The 19865-nt window shown below is 38.6% G+C and overlaps 1 protein-coding gene across 9 annotated transcripts in view; it reads right to left on the reverse strand.

The window, feature by feature from the left end:
- Positions 1 to 19865, reverse strand: part of AKAP13 (A-kinase anchoring protein 13) — a 337951-nt gene that overhangs the window by 206243 nt on the left and 111843 nt on the right. For all 9 annotated transcript variants that reach the window (XM_060005469.1, XM_060005473.1, XM_060005472.1 and 6 more), the window contains one exon: positions 620 to 767. In XM_060005469.1, coding sequence (XP_059861452.1) covers positions 620 to 767 — 148 coding nt within the window. The remainder of the gene's footprint in view (positions 1 to 619; positions 768 to 19865) is intronic.

Here is a 19865-nt window from a genome sequence, read left to right on the forward strand (position 1 = left end):
TTCCAAACACGAATCAATACACCTTCAGATACCTGGGGTCAGTCAAAAGACAGTCAAAGTTATCAGCCGCTTCTGGTGGAAACAGCAATGACTTAATGACTTTATAAAGAATTTTTTAAAGTAAACATTTTCCTTTTAATTCTGTTAAATGGATAAATGCAATAGTGATTAAGTATTCATTTCACCATGAACTATAATCTGTTAATTTGGGGAAGCTTTGGCTTTTACAGAAGGCTTTTAGTCTTTCCCTCAGGGATACTGAGGAATGTGTTACTAATTGTATTTTACCTTTGCTTTTGCCACAGTGATATTCAGAATCAAATATGCAGTCACACCATAGTAACCACATGAACTTTTATCTTTCAAATGTGTTTTAGTTTTCTTCCACATTCCAATAAATTAATATTTTTGCTGATCTTAATTACTGTCTTTCAATTTATGACACCATTTTATTTCAATTATTTCTAGTTAGGCTCAGATTTTTGTGCAACAAGCAAGAAATAAAATACTTTAAAGTGTATTTAAAACAAAGATCTAACAATAGTTCTATCACCCTGATTACTCTATACCAGAACACAGAATAAATAAAGGCTAGTAAAGATTCCACTCAAATACTTACCAGGAGCAATGGTCTCCAGCGTATCAGAACTGACCTTCCGAGTACTTGTACAGTGATGGAGGGTGGAACCCGAAAATACCAAGTAAAACACTACATCATCCTCAACTTTGTCCTCTTCAGAGAGCAGTACAGTAACAACACAATCGCCCTAGGAAAAGGGAAGAGAAAGCAAGTTTGCATTAGTAAGGTTCCTCTTGGGAGCTTATCTTTAGAAAACATCTAATTTAAGGGGAAATCAAATGTATCATCTAAACTGTGCCCATTCTAGTGAGTTTATACAAATATAAACACTGATTAAGCCCCTATGTGCCAGGAAGTATTCTAGGCATTGAGAATACAAAACAATCTGAAAATAAGACCTCTGTCCTCTTTAAGCTTACATTTTAGTGGAGATGGTTAGACAAATAAGTAAACCAACAAGATAATGGTACATTCACTTGGAAAAAAAATTTTTAAAGAATGTAAAACAGCTCCCTAAAAAAGCTCTGTAAAAATTCCAGGAAAATCTAAAAATAAGGCAGAGAGGATGGAGGAAGTATATTAAACAGTTACATCCTTATACTCAGAATGCCCCTTAACCTCTGTGTTCCATTTGCAGCAATAACTCTCTAAACTCTACATCCCACAGAATCACTGCCAAGTCCACCCATTCTCCATCAAACATGGAGAGCCTCTAACAGAGCTGGCCTGGAAGTGGTAGAGTGCAAAGAGCTTGGGCTCCAGACAAATCTGGGTTTAAATTCCATCTACAAAGACTTTACTTAAATCCTCTAAGTCTCAGGTTCCTTGACTATATAAATGGAGATAATACCTTCTCTTCTTACAGTTAATATGTGAGAATTCTTGAAGCATATTCACCACTCAGCCTGGGATAATATTCTTAATCTATGAGGATGGGAGGGGCGCTTTTCCAACAATTTGTGTTTCCTGACCATCTGGAATCGCTACTCTTCTTTATCCACCCCTCCCTTAAGCCCACGGAATCAGACATAAATCTTGTGCCAGTAACTCTGCCCGTGACTCTGCAACTATTTAGAAGTTAAGACATCTTCGTCCTTTATTTGGAAATATTCTTCTAGCAATTTTATACATTTTTAAAAATTGAGGTCACTGGCTAAATTAAATTTATTCTATGAAATACAGTCCTAATTACCATTCTCCCAATCATAAACATTATATAATTCATGTGGTAACCATAAACAAAAGATTTTAAAGCACTGAGGTTTAGTACTGTGTAAACCTTAATGATGTATTATGGAAAATCCAATTTAGAGAAAGCCAGGCCATTTTAACATTAAATAGGGGAGAGAATTCCCATTACTTAAAACATTTTTTTCCTTTCCACTTTAGCAGTAATAAAGCCTATCAGAGAACCATGGCTCCCTGTGGCCACAACTTAATGGCCAGCAGCAGAAAGGAGCAGCAGGTAGTGTTTCACTAAATAATAAAAACCAAAAATCATGAAGTCAAACTTGGGATCAAGTCTAGTAACAGAAATGCTCCAGCAGGTTGATTCTGAAGACCAAATTCAAAGTATTTCCTATAGTCCTGTCTCTTTCTTATTTTTCCCCAGTACTCTGTGTAGCGTCCTGTATACAGTAGGGGTTCCAATCTGTTGTAAGAAGTCAGAAAGAACTACAAATAAGCTGTAACTTACTAGGACTGCTGAACTCGAAAGCTCCAAAGCACCCTAACACAGGAATAGCACAGTCGGTACAACAGAATTATCACTGACTTCAGACACTATTTAGAATTACACTTTTGGACTTGTATATAAGTCCCTATCTTGGGGACTGTATTAATAGTACTGAAATCACCTTTATGTACTTATTAATAAGTAAAAAAATATATATTATTTCCACTAAGATTTCTAACCTGGAAATCTAAGAATAGATCTTCCTTTTCTAGATCAAGGATTCTCTCTCTACATTAGACCTACCATCTTGCTGAGAGACTCTCCATGCCCCAAGATATTAGTTGTGTCTGGGGCCTTCCTTTAACTGGGGACAGTAACTTGATTTGGGGAAAAAAAATGAAATCGGGAAGAGAAAAGCATCTGAGGGATGGGAGAGAGTGACTTACAGTGTGGGGCAAACAAGGCCTTGGAAACAGGGAAGATGTTAGGTGGAGATTAGAGGAATGAGATAGGGAGTTTTGTGGGAGGAATGATAAAAGAAGGGATAGCACTGATCTCTTAGATAGCAAGACAGTGTCAGTCATGAGGCTCCTGAAGGTGGGAAGTCAGCAGCAAGATAACTGCAGTGGCATGCTGGAGCGGGCCTGTACAGGCTTGCGAGAGCACATCATATTTTCAGGATTTCTACAAGCCAGGTGTTAAACACGGCCATTATTAGAAAGTAAATAAGGGCTTCCCTGGTGGCGCAGTGGTTGAGAGTCTGCCTGCCGATGCAGGGGACACGGGTTCGTGCCCTGGTCCGGGAAGATCCCACATGCCGCGGAGCGGCTGGGCCCGTGAGCCACGGCCGCTAAGCCTGCGCGTCCGAAGCCTGTGCTCCGCAACGGGAGAGGCCACAACAGTGAGAGGCCCGCGTACCGCAAAAAAAAAAAAAAAAAAAAAGTAAATGATATAAGCTTACAATTAAATAAATTAAAAAGAGATGTAATAAATACTCGAAACATCACATTTTAATCTTTTGCCACATCTTACTATTATCTACGCTCTTGAGGTTTACATCTGTTGTATCTGTTATAATGATGTGCTACTGCACATCTTTTCCCAACACACCTCTTGCCAATTCTGTGTTCAGTGATGTAGCATTGATATCTTGAAGTCAACGATTATGGGTATATTTACACCACTGAAATTGGCAAATGCTACAAATCAGGGTTTGGTTTGGTTTTTTCTTTTTAACTGTCACATCATTGAGAACAGGTCAGTAGAAGGGAAGAGGGGGAAAGTAAGAGAATTTCCTTAGGGAGGCCCAATCAAGAGAGCTCACTGCTTACACGGAGTAAGAGTGGAGGAGTAAGAGAAAACCCTAGGCAAGTACAAAGCATCTCAGGTATAGACAACAATGCTGCCATAGCTCTGTTCCCAAGAGTTGAACAGAATCACCACCTTAATTTGTTTTCTAACTTTCAGACTTGGCTTATAACTTGTTACCACACCACAGTAGTTAAGAGGATGGTCTGTGCCTGAATCACAGTATGGCACATCACTTTGCAGCTGTTTAACATGGGGTATACTAAATTCTCTGCCATAAGAGAGCAACAATCACACCTACCTCATAAGGTTGTTTTAAGAATTAAATGATTGATAAAAGCAAAGCACCTACAGCAGTGCACTGGCACATAATAAATGTTCAATAAATGATAGTTATAATGTACTGTACAGCATGATGACTACAGTTAACTAGTTAACAATACTGTATTGTTCATGTGAAAGTTGCTAAGAGAATAAATATTAATTGTTCTCATCACAAGAAAAAAATCTGTAACTATATGTGATGGATGTTAACTAAACTTACTGTGGTAATCATTTTGCAATATATCAAATCATTATGTTGTATACCTCAAACTCATACAATGTTATATGTTAATTATATCTCAATAAAAAAAAATAAATGATAGCTATTATTATTTACCAGAATGTAAGCCCCATGAGAACACGTTTTACTCACTGAGATATTCCCTTTGTCTAGAATAATAAGTAGCAGGTGCTCAAAACACATATTAGAAAAGAAAGAAAAGGAGACCCCAAAACTTTAATAGTAGTTATTCCTAGGTAGTAATTGAGACCAATTTTAATTTACTTTGTGCTTTGGTTTTCCAATTTTTAAAAATAAAGATGGATTATTTTAAAAAGAAAAAACTTACTTTTAAAAATAATCTGCTCACTTATAAATTACAAAGGGAAAGATAGAAACCTGGCACATACCATATGACTCAAGTGATCAAAAAAGTTAACAACACAAATAATGAAATGTACTAACATCACATGTCTTCTGATCCCACCCACTGAGGACACAGCATCACTTAGTGTTCCTAATAAAAATGCATAACCTCAACCTAGTCAGAAGAAAACATCAGACAAACCCAAACTGAGAGGCCTTCTATAAAAATTAAAAAACAAACACACACAAAAAAACTGGCCTGTGCTCTTCCAGAATGTCACTAATGAAAAACAAAGAAAGACTGAAGTACTATTCCAGATTAAGGAGACTGAAAAGATTTTCCAACTAAATGCGATACACGATCCTGGGCTGGATCCTGAACAATAAAAACAAATTGCTATTAAGGACATTAATGGACAAGTGTCCAGATTTGAATGAGGTTTACACATTTAACACTGTACCAATGTTAAAATTTTCCTGGTTTTGGTAGCTGTGCTGTGGTTGTGTAAGAGAATATCCTTGTTCTTAAGAAATACACAATGAAGTATTTGGGGTAAAGGAGCACGTCTACAAGTTACTCTCAAATGATTCAGGGTAAAAAATGAGAGATAATGATTAAGCAAATGAGGCAGAATGTTAACAGTTGGTGAATCTGGGTTTAGGGTATATGGGATTTCTAACTTTTCTGTAAATTTGAAATTATTTTAAAATAAGAAGTTTCCAAGAAAAAAATTTTCAAATAATTTATATGATCAGATATTCAAAGTTAAAAGGTGCAAAATTAAGTTACATTTCTGAGGCTAATTTTTATATCTTGCAGACATAAATATTTAGTACAGATATTCTTGCAGGATCCCAGAATGATGAAGTTATAACAATAACTAGCTTTTATTCAAGAATCTTAAAGGAGGCTTACAGGTCTTCCCAAATCAATTTCCCAGTTTGCCAAAATGACAAGATTTATACCCAAGAATCATAAGGGAAAAGTGAAACAAAGAAAGTAAGTAATACTAAGTAAATACTGAGCATTACTCCAAAGTATTATCTTTCCATGAGGTGGTAAATATTACAGTACCAAAAGAATAACTCCAAAGTGAGTCCTTGTATAATTCAGATACTATATGCATCCATGCAATTAGCTTCATTCTCCCCTTTAAATACAAGAGTACCGGCAACTGACATATCATTTTGCATAATCATTTCCTAAAGCAACCAAAGATTGACAGTCAGCTATAGCTTTTCCACTGTCTGAAATGCAAAGTCTATCCTCTGGAAATGCAGGGCAGCTAGTTTTTAATTTCATTAAAGCCTCACACCACAGAGGGACACCCAGTAGCAATGAGCATACCTAATGCTCAGATCTTGGTCACTGATAGCATTCTCCACTAAAACGAACCAAGGCTGCTCAAAGAAATGGCTGTTTCCAGGTCTAGGTCAGGGTATGTACAAGATGAGACTGAAACATCTTGTTTTGATAGAAAATAAGGAAATTGACAGAAAATAAGGGAACATCTTGTTTTGACAGAAAGAAAAAAAAGGATGGGGACATGCTGCCATGCTGCACATTGACGTAGCTTCCTCTGGCCAAATCTGGGACCAATTTTAGACCAAATTGTCAATTAAGAACAGTAATGAATTATAAACAATAAAAAAAGGACGTCATGAATCTATATTAACAATAGACAGAAAGAGGAAAAGAGAGAACTCTTATGTATGGTGGAATGATGAAGCCTGACAGTCCAAGTGGGAAAAGTGCTGAAGTAGTAAAACTATCATTTTGCAATCATAATGGTAGAAATTGATTCCAGCAAAAATTTTCAATGAATGCTCAACTTAGGGGGAAATTCTGATGAGTTAACAAGATATGTATACTGTCTTAAACATTGTCTCCCCCCAGACTTCTAACAAGTTACAAGGAAGAAAAAAAGCAGTATTTATTCAGGGAATAAATCTACCAAAACCTTGACCAGATAATCAAAATAAACATCCTCAGTAGAGATAAATGAATACTGTGTGCCTCCATATGTGATACCCTGAGAAGGACATAAAATTACCTATGCATTACTCTGATCAGGAACACAAAACCTCAATCTAACCACAAGGAAGCACGAGACAAATAAAAAATGAGAAACGTTCTATTAAAAAGGAGAGGGGTACTGTGTTCTTCAAAATGGTCAAGGCCATAAAAGATAAAGAGAGGCTGTGGACATGTCCCATATTAAAGAAGGCTAAAAGAGGCATGACAACTAAAAACCAGTAATTAACCCTACTGTGATTTATAAGAGAGCAGCTCCAGTCTTAGAAAATTCAGACTGAAGCACTTCAGGGATAAAAGGCCAGGATATACGCACCTTACTGACAGATAGTAAAGGAAACACTGTGGATGTATCTAGGTTTTTAGCTAGAGAGTGCAAATGATAAATCAAATGGGGTAAAATGTTAACAGGTGTAATCCTGAGTAACTAATATCTGGGTATTCTTTGTACTGTTTTTTACCACTTTTTATAAATTTGAAATTATTTCCACACATAAAGTTTTAAGAACATAAAGATAAGGAAAAAAATGTTTAATTCAAAAGGCTTTAAAGGACTTATGGACTGGGGATATGTTATGCTCTATCATCACAGATGTGGACAAAGCTCTATACCAACAGCAAACTTTGCTTATAAAGTTCCGTTGGCACTCCACCCCAGGCTGGGAGCATGGAGCCTGTCCTCACCCCTGTACAACTGTCTCTTACCCAACAATAGAGGAAAAATAACTAATACAACGCAGCAACCATTTTAATCACAAATTAGTATTCTATAAACAATAAACACGACAGGAGACTGGTGACAGGAGAAAGGGACACAGGCTCACTACAACCATTTTCTGCAGGTTGGAGGCAGAACCAGCTGCTTTGCAAACACTGCAGGGTGAGTATCTTTACCCCTGCTTTGGAGATGAGAAAACTGTAACCCAGAAGATTTTTAATGTCTTGTCTAAGAACAAAGCTAGAAAGGGCTAAAGCTGGGATTCAAACCCAAGTAGGATTCCAAAGTCTGTATTCTTTCCACAATTCTGACACTAAGGTTAAGTGCAGGAGACAGAGTTAAGTGGCAGAAAGGAGAAATGTGCAAAGAGGCAATTATCAGTAGAAGAAACACATGTTCAATAGCCAGCAAGTGACAGACACCAAAAGGTCTATAGGTAGAACAGGGGTACTGTATTCTTCAAAATGGTCCAGGCCATAAAAGAGAAAGAGAGGCTGTGGACACGTCCCGTATTAGGTAGGAAGAAGGAAGAGGGTGCCGAAAACAAGGGACACAGAAGTATCCGGAGGTGCTGAAGGAGAGAGCAGGCAGGAGACACGCTTACATTTGGGGTAAACTCAAACCTAGGCACACTGGCTGCTTGGACCCAAGGATGTGTGACAGAGCCAGAGTGTATTTAAGTGTACACTCAGCCCACTACATCGTACATACTTCTCATCACCATCTGAGGCTTATGGAAAGCAAGAACTGTGTCTTTTGGGGCACTTCACACAATGCCTATGTAGCAACAGGAAGCTTTTCAATAACTATATGAACGAACAAAGGTAGCAGAGATCAGTTTACGTAGCATATTAATGGCAAGCCAAAAGATTCATACTTGAACCTGTGTGTAGGCAAGAAAAAAAACACAGCCTTGTGTGGTATGTACTGGGAGAAAATTGGAGGTCAAGGAGTGGAGGGTGACATGCTAAAAGCAGCAAATGTTCTAGAAAGGTTTATCTCACAGCGGTGTCCTAAGAAGGAAAAAGAGACTAGAGGCAAGGAAACCATCTGGGGAAAATATTACAAAAACATAGTGTGAGGAAGCAAAATGGGCTTAAACTGCTATAGTACCAAGATGATCTAAAAAGAAATAAATGTGAGAAAGGCATGTGGTTGAAAATAATTTGATGAAATATGATAACTGACAATGGGGGCTGAACAAAGATAGGAAGAGAGTAAACATTAAGCAACATTAACAGAAAAGGGAGTATCTCTCTAAGGAAAAAAGGGAGGGGGTATGAGAATGATTTGTGAGAAAGAGAATAATAAGCTCTAAATGTCAAGTTTCATCTACCAACAGGATGGGAAATTGTAGATATTATACATCCAAGAGGTAGTTAGCAGGACAGGCTGTCAGAAAAGGTCTGGGCTGGTGAGGCAGATCTGAGAGTCAACCTGCACTAAGAAGCCCTGACCATCAATGAAGTCTCCACGGTAAGAGAGCCAAGGACCAGACCCCGGGTTCCTTCAGGGGAGGGCAGGGAGAAACAAACCAAGCAGGGAAAGGCCAGCCAGATAAAAGGAGAAATCAGGGAACAGAGGATCAGTGATGCTAAAAGAGGCAAGGATTAAAGGACTTGCAGTTTTAAAAGGAATGATTTTTAAGCAATCCTCAGAACACACAAGGGAGAGATCCAAAGACAGAAAAGCAGCAAACTACAGAACTGTTTCATTTTTCTCCAGCCTTAAATGGGTCTTTTCACAACATACTATTCATCTACCTATTCCCATGCCTCAAACCCAGAAATAGGATACTTTGGACCCAAAAGGAACTCAAACTCAAATGCCATCAAGAAAGATTATGAGACTTACCATATTTCCCTTTGCTAATGGCAGCCACAATTGAGCCCTCTTTAGCCAAAAACTTAAAATACTTAGATTTTCTCATTTTGAGTATTCCAGAGAGCTCATAACTAAAATAAACATCATTTCCTAGATTCATGATGCAGTTAATTTCCCACCATCTAAAATATTTCAAATTTCTCTTTATTTTAACCATCTTGTTAACAATACCCTCAGTAACTACAAAAAGTCTTTGGGGATGATATGATCTAGGCAAAATATAATTGTTGATCTGTACTAATCAGGTAGAAAGCTGGACTGAATTAATTAAAGTTAAAGGATTTTCCAATGACTTATTGCTATCACATATAATAGGACTGCTAACCATTAGTATTGGGGCTATTTTGAAAATATGAATATTATACTAAACATTAATGTTATATGTAAATGAGCCTTAAAATATTTGAAAATATTTTATTACTTTAAACACTTCCTTTAGTTTATTTTACTTTGTTATTTCATAATTTTTTACTGCTAGTATAAAATTTTTATTTTAGTCCATCCATCAAGTAGATAAGTTAAATAGTTGAATGATATTTAATAGCCCAATATTAATGTGTTCTTTACCTTCCTTTCTGTTCTGTTCCCATTAGCAAGGCCTTAAGTTATTCATCCATTCATGGTAAACAAGCACGAAGTGCCTCTATTTAATATAGTTTGTCTCTGCTATGAACTGGTACTAGAATTATAAATACTTCCTGTTGCCTGCCCTCCAGAGGACTAGACAGACATGCATATAGACAGAATGCCACCGGGTAAGTGCTATAATTAGCATAAACACCCAGCGTCTCTAGGTGCAGAGGAGGAGATGGGTGCCCAAACTCTGCCTTGTGGGGTATACTAGGAAGGCCTCTGGGGAGAAATGGCTGTGCCCAGTGCTGCTCATGGCTCAGGACAGATCATCCCAGGCAGGAAGATACCTTCTGAAAGCTTAGCCATTTACAGTGAAGGTAGGGAAGAGACTACGTAGTTCATCTTTGACTATCTAGTTGATCTTTGTACACTCAACATCTCTTCAAAGGGCCTGATGTACAGCAAGGGCTCAGTGTTTGCTGGGCTGAACCAAAAACATTGCATCCTTTTAAAAAACAAAACATAAAATGCTACAAATAAGCCAAACACTAAGTTTGTCTTGCTTATCACCTCCTTCACTTAACTAAAGATTGGTTGAGCATTTGGGTAGGATACTACAGTAGATACCGAGCATATGAAGACAAGACAATTTCTGCTCTCTTGGAGTTCATAGTTTTTCAAGGGAGAAAGAGACACATAAAGCAGTAATTCAGCCACAATAATTTTGCCGGAAAAGCAAGGTTCAGGTACTGTAGGAATTAGAGGAAGCACTGGACACAAGACTGAGCAAAAGTCAGGGGAGGGAGGCTTCCCACAGGGTCATCTCAAACACAGGCCACTGGAAGGAGCCAGAGGAACAAGAACTCCCTCTGAAAGAGATGGTGGTTGCAGTGAGTGGACAGGGGTGTGGGAGGAGGTGAAAGAGGCTACAAACTAAATGAATCCAAAAATCATTCAGGAAACAGCTGCCAGATCAGAGGGGTTTTAAACACTGGATGTAATGAAGCTTAAAAAAAGAAAAAATATATATATATATATAATATTAGCAAACCTCAAAGAAATAGCAATCTTGTATTTCTATCTTTGTGAGCACCCCAAACTGCAGTTCCTTGGCCTTCTTTACACTGGGATTCATTCCAAAGGAGAATTACCACAAACTTTAATTACAGAAGGACACAAGAGTTACATTTGTGCTGCCTAATTTACTGGAGTGTTCTAGGTAGGGAAATAATAGGCAAGTTTATAAGGCACAGTCATGGCAAAGTAGTACCCTGAGTGCCTTTAAGATAAGAACTAACATAAATCATGATATTGTTGCCATCAGGCTAAAAACAGAAGACTTACCAGAAAGAAAAAAAAAAATCCCAAACCCAAATCACTGGATAGGGCTGTTCGGTTCTGTTGGCTTTTTAATATTTCCCCAAAGTAACTTGTATGGTTCTCACAGTGGCTTCCATTTTCTGGGCAACTAACACCATCACAAAGCACTAGCACACACACACAGGTGTGTGTGTGTGTGTATGTGCGTGCGCGTGAGAGAGAGCGTGCACAAATGTGCCCACATACACAAGTCAATATTATTTAGCATCCACTATTTCTTCAACGTAACATGTTACTCACTAACAGAGTATCTGCCACCACAAAGGGTAGTGAAGTAGGAAAAAACGCTGACACGGGAGTAAGGTCAGAATCACTTAATAGCTAACTATAGTTGGTTGTTTTATAGACCTGATAAATAACCACTTGAAACTCATTTTGTTTGTCAGCAAAATGGGTTTATTCATTACAATATTTATTGATCATCAAACGTGTGTCAAACACTGTTAAGAATTAGGGAATAAACATGAAAGAGACAAGGCTTCTGGCCTCATAGAGCTTATGTTTTAGCAGGTAAGACAACCAAATTATAAAAAATAACATCAGGGGGAAGTTCTATTAAAAAGAATAAGACAGCGTGAGGGATTAAGGTGTGTCTGAAGTGGGCGTGAGAGGCTGCTTCAGGTAGGCTGGTGAGGAAAGGCTACTACGGGCTAATTCACATTTGAGCAGAAACCTGAATGAAGAAGCAAGTTACAAGTGTTCGAGGCCAAGAGAACAGCAACTGGAAGACAAGTATAAACTTGGCATGTATACAGAACAAAGGTCAGCCTGGAAGAGCAAGTGAATAACACTGGATAGGAGATGAGGATGGAGTTTGGATTTTTTCCCAAGTGTGATGCTAAGCCACTGGAAGGTTCTGAAAAGAGTGACATAATCTGATTCACGTTTTAAAAGAATCACTGTCGTTCCCTCTCCTTGGAAAGACTTCATCCTTTGTCTGCCTAGTCCACACCTACACACTTTGAACAACCATGGCCCGTTTGTGGAGTAACACGCTATGGCTTGAGCACAGAGAACAATAAGCTGGAAACGGGTTCACAAAGAAATGCCAAGGATTCCGGTCTTTATACTAGTGCAAGGGGAGCCATGGAAGGCTTAACAACATTACTTCCCCCGTGTACTTTCTACACATTGTTGAAAGATCAAATAAGAAAATCATAAACTTTTATATAACATTAATGATTATTCTTCAAATGTCCCCTTATCAGTGAGGTCTTCCCTGACCATCCTAAATGAAATATGGAACTCCCCGGCCCCAACTCTCCTTAGCTTGCCCTGTGTTTTTTCCCCATAGCAATTTTTACTCTCTGATGCATATATTTACGTTTATGTGTGTACATGAGTTTATATATACACACTCAGTGTATATTTTACATACATAAAATTCTAAGAGTATATATTTATTTACATATTGCCCTGATTCCCTCTTCTCCTCCCAACTATCATGTAAGCTTCACGAAGTCAGGGAGCACATTTGCTTTACTCAATGCAATGGCCTAAAAGTATAGCTGGTTGTTTTAAGTGCTCAATAAATGTTGGATGAATGAATGAATGAATTCCTAACTGGACTTTCTTCCTGTGAACAATCTGCGTCTCTCTCCTCAACCCATTTAAACACTTAAGATGACGAGATGAGAAATTAAAAGACTGTAAATCTAACGCTCTGGCTATGCCAAATTTTTAGCTCAGTGGTCCTTAAACAGTCACGTAAAATATAACTAAGACTCAAAGGGGCCAGTGATGAGAAGAGAACAAAACAGCATCGTCCCTGTTTTTTTACCCTAGGGACTCTACCCATCTCTCTCTTAAGTGGAAAAATATTCAGATACTCTTCCACTCCCCTCAGAAGAAAGGCCACTCTCCAGACTGGCCAGCAAAGCCCTTTTCATAACACTTTCCTTGAAAGATGTCTCAAAGCACCTCAAGTAACATGAACAAGGTCAACTGTGAAATTTATTAATTTGGGGCATAAACTAAATTCATTCCATATAAGCAGATTTTGGTTGATTTTAATGTTAGAAAACAAGTAACCATTTTATTTGACATTTGAAGTTAGTTTTTATTTCAACCAGGCTAATCTTTTGCCAGATATAGATATGGGTCAGTAAAATCCCTATAACCTGCGTTCACTTTTAATCAAATATGTCTATATTCCAGCCAAAAAGCATTCCCCTTCTCAATGCAAAACCATTATTTTAAATACTACTACTAATTATGATCAAAGTTCATACTGTCTTCCAGCCTCATAATTTTTCAACACTAAAATATACACAAATACTTAAAGATTTCCAAGCACCACCTATTTGGTCCATTAAAATAAAACCAGCAGATGGCGCTCAATGAGTCTATAGAGTGCTCTGTATGGAATGGTTTTAGGAACTATTCTCTGTAACAGGGAAGAATCTTGAAACTTCAGCTGGAAAAGGAATCAAAATTACAAAAAGTTTGGAAATCATTTAATGTATGGTCCCCTTAATGGAAAGTGTTGCTTAAAAATAAAGAGTTTTTTAGAATTCTAAGAGTATGAGCTTTTTGTTTCAATGTACAACCCTGCCTCTCAATCTATTCTTGTTAATAAGCAAAGCTAAATCGGTTGAAGGGAGTTAGCTGGTGGCTTTAAAAAGCAGCCTCACCCTCTCACAAATGTTACACAGCTCTCTGGAACTGCTAGAGTAATTAGGTCAACACTTCAAGAGACAGTCCCCCTTTGCTAACAGGACCAGATATTTGGTTAAAATGCAGAGACCATAAGGATTTTTATTAATTCTTGACAGAATAGTCCTCTCTTCCTTCTCTGCCCTCCTGGAGAGCAGATGATTCAAGTGGGGACATTCTATAATTAAAATCTATCAGCTTGACTTCTGTTCCACCCATCTCCCATACTTATCCACCTAGCTTCCTTGGATATTCCCTGGTCACTTCTTTTGGTTTTCCTCTCAAGTCATCTATGAAATTGGGTCTCCAGGCTTCCAGGCTAGCCCTTCACACAGTAGGGGGCCACAGAAGAGTCTCCTAAATACAATCTGATCAAGTTACTCCCCTGAAACTCACGGACGGTCAACAGGATAACATCCTAACTCAGGAGTGCGTCCCTCCCACCAGCGGCAGACAAGGCCCCCACAGCCTGGCCCTTGCTAACCTCCCCAGCCTCCCCTCCCTCCCGGAGCCTCTCCCCACACACTCACCACAATCATAGCAAACCAGGAGGATGCCAAGAGGCTGAAGCCTCACTCTCACTACATGTCTCACTCACTACCTGGCCATGCGGCTCCCTTTACCTGTCACATCCTCCTCTCGCCTGACTGGTGACTGGCCCAAGAGAGGACACCATGAAACAAGCCCTGCCTTGCTTTCCTGAGGAGACACCTGGGCTCCTTCCTCAGGGGAAAGGCCTCCTTACCTTATCTAACACACTATGCCTCACTCACTGCACGTAGGTCAAGGTCTCTCCAATCCCTGCCCTGTCTGTGTAATGGGCATGTGTCCGGGCAATGCCTCAGGAGGGGAACCCAACTCGTCAAGTGGAACCACACCTGCTCAGATCTCATTCCTGGCCCAGGATACAACAAACCGTGAGACCACGAAAAGAGATATTCAAAGCTGGCCAGTGGGGACACTGTCAACTACACCAAGATTAGGAGGGAAGATGCAAATACAGAACAGGAGGCATCGCTTTGGGAGGCAAGGTCACTGGCCTTGAAGTCGCATGACTCAGAACACCAGCTTCAGTTGTCACCAGCTGTGTGACTCTTCTAGGAGCCACCTCGAGTCCTTCTGGGGAACCGCTAGATTGTAAACTCCACAAAGGTAGAAGCTGTGTTAGGATATCCATATATTTGAAGTGCCTGAAATAATTTAATAACGGCTCTTTCATCAAGTGCTCACTGTAAACCAGCACCACTTCAACTGCCTTACACAGATTAGGGTTACTATTTAATCCCCTTAAGTACTAGTATTTTAACAAGCATCTAGCAGACACAGAATAAATGTCCCCACTCATTCACAAGTAAATAAAAATATCCCCCATTTCAGAATCTCCATGTTTTTACTTTCTTTTATACTCTCTTCTCGTAAAATATATTATTTCTCAAACAAAGCAAAATAAAGTAATAAATTTACTATTTTGGGGTTTTATTTAATTATGGGTGAAGGACTGTAACTGGATGGCAAAATTGGCCATATGACACCTTCTGAAAAGCAGCCATAAAGGAAGGGAGAAAGAGTTAAAAACTTGATTAGTTTTAAAGGTAAATTATAAAGCTTTCTTAAAGCTGGTTAAGCTTCCTAACTGATAATAAATAGTTATATGGGCATTAAGCGATCCACAATACTTGAAAACCGTAAAGTAGTAAGAAGAAATATTCTACCATTTCAGATGATAGCAACATTTTTCTTATCCAGCCTTCCTGGTAAAACCATTGCATATAAATATCCAGAATTTGTTCTTTTGGTTTTTTTTTTAAGTTTTCCTTTTAAAGTGTCAAAATTTTAAAAAGAAATAAATTAGCTTTATGAAAATCTAACTAAGGTGCATTACACATTTCCCGGCCTTCTTAAATGCGGACAGGGAAGGGCAGGAGTGGTAACTGAGCAACGCCCATGTGCTAGGAGCTCTATATGTGGGGACAACAGTATTTAACGGTTGAAGAGTAAATGATGTATGTGAAGCATATCTCAAAGAACCTGGTACTTAGTAAGTATTCAATAAGTGCTAGATATTGTTGTCATTTTAAAAATCACATTGAACCCTCACAAAAACCCTATAATACAGGTATTACCCTGCTGAATTTTACAGATGAAGACTCTAAGGCTCCTACAGCTGGTTAGTACTACAGCAGGAATTTAAAACCATATCTACTTGACACCTACAAAGGAGTCACTTTTCTCTACACAGGTTCTCCAAGTGTTGTCCGAGAACCAAAAGTATCACCCGGAAGCTTATTAGAAATGCAAATTCTCAGCTCTGCCCCAAGCGGAGGAAATCAGAAGCTCTGGAGCTGTGGCCCAGCAATCTGTGTGAACAAGTCCTCCAGGTGATTCCCATGCAGGTTCAAGTTTGAGAACCAGTAGCCCGCACTGCACTGTACCCCACTGGAATGGTTATCACAGAAGGTCTAGTGTCTGTCCCCAAACAGTTTCCCTTCTTTGCAAATAATTCCACTTTTCACTGTCTCCTTCTGCCTTCAATAATCCCATCAATACCTTTATTTTACAAATCCTCAGCAACAGCCCACTTCTTCCCACACCATGGAGGGTAAGAGCCGACACACAGCAGCAGTACACTGACATCGGGAGCCCGGCTTCTGAAGTAAGAAAGGTTAGTGTGAACTCCGACTCTATCCTTTACTAGATGCACGACCTCAGCAACTGGCTGAAGCTCTCTTGCCCTATTTCCTCACCTTTTAACATACAGAAGACAAAAGTTATCTCATGAGGTTGTTAGCGTGATTAAATGAGGAAATGAAAGGACACGTAGCATAGTGGGCAAGTACCAGAAGGTATTCAATAAATGGAGACTCCACAGACATGGAAAACAAACTTGTGGTTACCAAAGGGGAAGGGGGTGGGAGGTAGGGGCGCAGAAAAAACAGGAATTTGGGATTAACAGGCACACACTACTATACATAAAATAGATAAACAACAAGGACCTACTGTATAGCCCAGGGAACTATGTTCAATAACTTGTAATAACCTATAATGGAAAAGAATCCGAAAAAGAATATACATAGTATGTATATGTGTGTATATATATGTATGTGTATATGTATGTATGTATATGTATAACTAAATCATTTTGATGTACACCTGAAACACTGTAAATCAACTATACTTCAATTAAAAATTAATTTTTTAAAAATGGAGGCTCTTAGGATTATTTTAATACAATATGCATTTCTGCTGCCTTCTACTGCATATACATACATTACAGCAAATGAAAAATCAAGACCACAACCCCATAATCAACAGGAAGACTGGAGTTGGAATCTCAGCACACCACTTCTTAAAATGCCCACTTTTGTCTCATAATAAAGAAGACCCACTTCTAATTCTGAGACCTAGTAAGATATGGACAACCTATAATCATACCCATACATGTGGTAAGGATAAAAGAACCAATTGTATGGAGATCTGGAAAATGAGGATTTGTGGAGAAGAGACACTGGCTATGAGAAACACCCACAGTAGTAGCTCCTTCATATTATGCTGCCTGGGATCCCTTAACCACACAAGATAGGATGAACCAGACAATGTTGGCAAAACCTAATAAGCTTTAATCAAAGTAGAATTTAAGAATGCAGGAAGTGACCAAAGAGGAATTCATAGTCATGAGGCCTTTTAACTAGTTCAAGAAGATGACAGGAATGGCAGAAAATAAGTCCACAATCAGATTGGTGGATCCCATGGACCAAAAAAGGAATGTACCACTGCCTGAGTAGTAAGATAAAACTCACATTTCCTTCTGTGGACATAACAAAGAGAGACAGCTGAAAATTCCATCCTAGCTGCCACATGCTTTGTATATCACACGGGGTCGGCAGTTAATCCAAACACAGAGCTTTGTGAAGGGCTCCAAGGATGCACAAGGGCCAATAGCTCTTTTTTGGTTTAAAAAAGAACAAACAAGCAAACAAATCTCTGAGAGTACATATGATGTTCTCTATACTTAAAGATAAGGACCCACATAAAAGGAAACAATCAGAATCTCTGGAGGAGAAATGTGTAGGAATGAGAAAAAGTACTAAAGATGCACATCACCAGTTCATTAATCAATCAATAAATTAGTGTACCTCTCAGAAGAATCTAATTTCTACATCCCTGCTGATACAAATATATTCCTAATGTTCTATCTGTATGGAGCTATTTTCGGATTTCTGAATTACAGATTCACTGGGGTGACTCTGTGAAACTACCTAACAATTTCATCTCAGATGGCACAGTAAATTCCAAAGAGGGCAATAAAGACCTTTGGTCTTATAATGAACTTACTAAAACTTTATTTTTATTTTTTTTTACTGAAGTATAGTTGACGTACAATATTCTACAAGTGACATGTGTACAATATAGTGATTCACAATTTTTAAAGGCTATACTCCATTTGTAGTTATAATAAAATGTTGGCTATATTCCCTGTGTTGTACAATATATCCTTGTAGCTTATTTTGTACTTAATAGCTGTACTAAAACTTCAAAATATAAATCTTACTGTCTCAGTTTCCCCATCTGTAAAGTAACAAAACAATTCCTCCTAATTCACAGGTTTGTCAAACCAATAAAGTGAGATTAGTACAGAAAGAAGCAAACACAGGGAGTTCCAAGTAAAGAGCCCATACACAACACAGAAGTATTAAACTATTTGGGTTGAAATTCAGTTTTTCATCAAGTATCATTCCCAAGTTTTCCTAGAGGCCCCATCTCAGGGGTCAAAGTGACCCTTTGTCACTGGTTCCAGGTCACAAAGTCCCCTATGTTGTTTGATCTCTTGAGTGGCTCCCCTTTCAGGGTCATAAGTTTTACCTCCCCCCCAAAAAAAATCTCATCTTTGACTAAACAGACATTTATAACCATCCATGCATGCAGCAAAGCTCTTTCCCAAACAGCTGTAATTCTATTATATTTAATCAAAAACAATGAGAACCTATTATGTGCAAGGTACTGTGATAGAAGCTGAAGTTAAAGTGAGAGCAATAAAAACAATAACTCAAATATAAAGTCTCTGTACTCAAGATAGACATAGTAAATGAAAAAAGGCATGTAAGCAAAAGTGCAATCATTTAAAGTGCTTGAGGTGTTATAGTAAAGTCTGTACAGAGTAGCTGGGGCCTGGAGAGAGGAGTGATAGATTCCACAGGAGGCTGAAAGTTCAGGAAGGGCTCCATAGAGCCAAATGACAGGAACTGCATACTGAAAGATGAGCAGTTTTCTTTGTGTGTGTGTTGGGGGTAGTGGAGAGGGTTGACTGTATTTCAGAGAGAGGGAGAAATGCAAAAACTGTTTTACCTAGCTGAAGGCTAGCACACACAGAGCTGTTAACTGGTTTCCCTGCAGTACCACTGACTCAGCATAGGGTCCATAGCTAAACTCCCGAAGGCTGACTTCAAATTTTTTAAAATTCACTGATGCCGTCCAAAAATCCATTACAGAAGCCTGTTTACAACACCATTCCAAAACCCAGGTGCTCTTATGAGTTCCATTTGCATCATGAACTGCTCTGCTAACTAACTATAAAGCAGATCTGGCTTTAATTATTCACAACCACACAAAGAAGAAATGAGGAATCTTAAATGACATAAAAATACTGTGAAAAATAATGCAAAGTATCAACTCCCTTAATTGAAAATCACTACCACCTCCTGCTAAGAAATAAGCAGCCCTGTGTTCAATATTGCACACCTTGACGTTAGTTTGAGTCAATAATCTAGTAATAATTTACTCAGGAATCCACCATAGATCCATCCATTTGAAACAATGTCCTACTTAATGCATATCATTTCCCATATATCTCCAGTCAACCACTGCTGATGGGTTAACAGTCAGCCATGTTGGAAGATCTAAATCTACCCAAGAGGCTCCAATTTAATTCACGGGAAAGGGGCTTTTAAAACTACCCTTTTTGTTCACTTGGTTCATGCTTAAGCACTGGGGTGCATCAGAGTCATCTGGAGCGCTTATTTAAAAATAGCTTGTAGGGCTCCACCCCAAGCATTCTGATTCAGTAGATCTGGGTTGGGCGTGAAAATCTGCATTTTTAACAAGTTTCTAATGATGTTCACACTGGTGGTTAGGGACCACACTTTGAAAACC

Source organism: Delphinus delphis, chromosome 2 (genome assembly GCF_949987515.2).
Source record: "Delphinus delphis chromosome 2, mDelDel1.2, whole genome shotgun sequence".
NCBI lineage: Eukaryota > Metazoa > Chordata > Mammalia > Artiodactyla > Delphinidae > Delphinus > Delphinus delphis.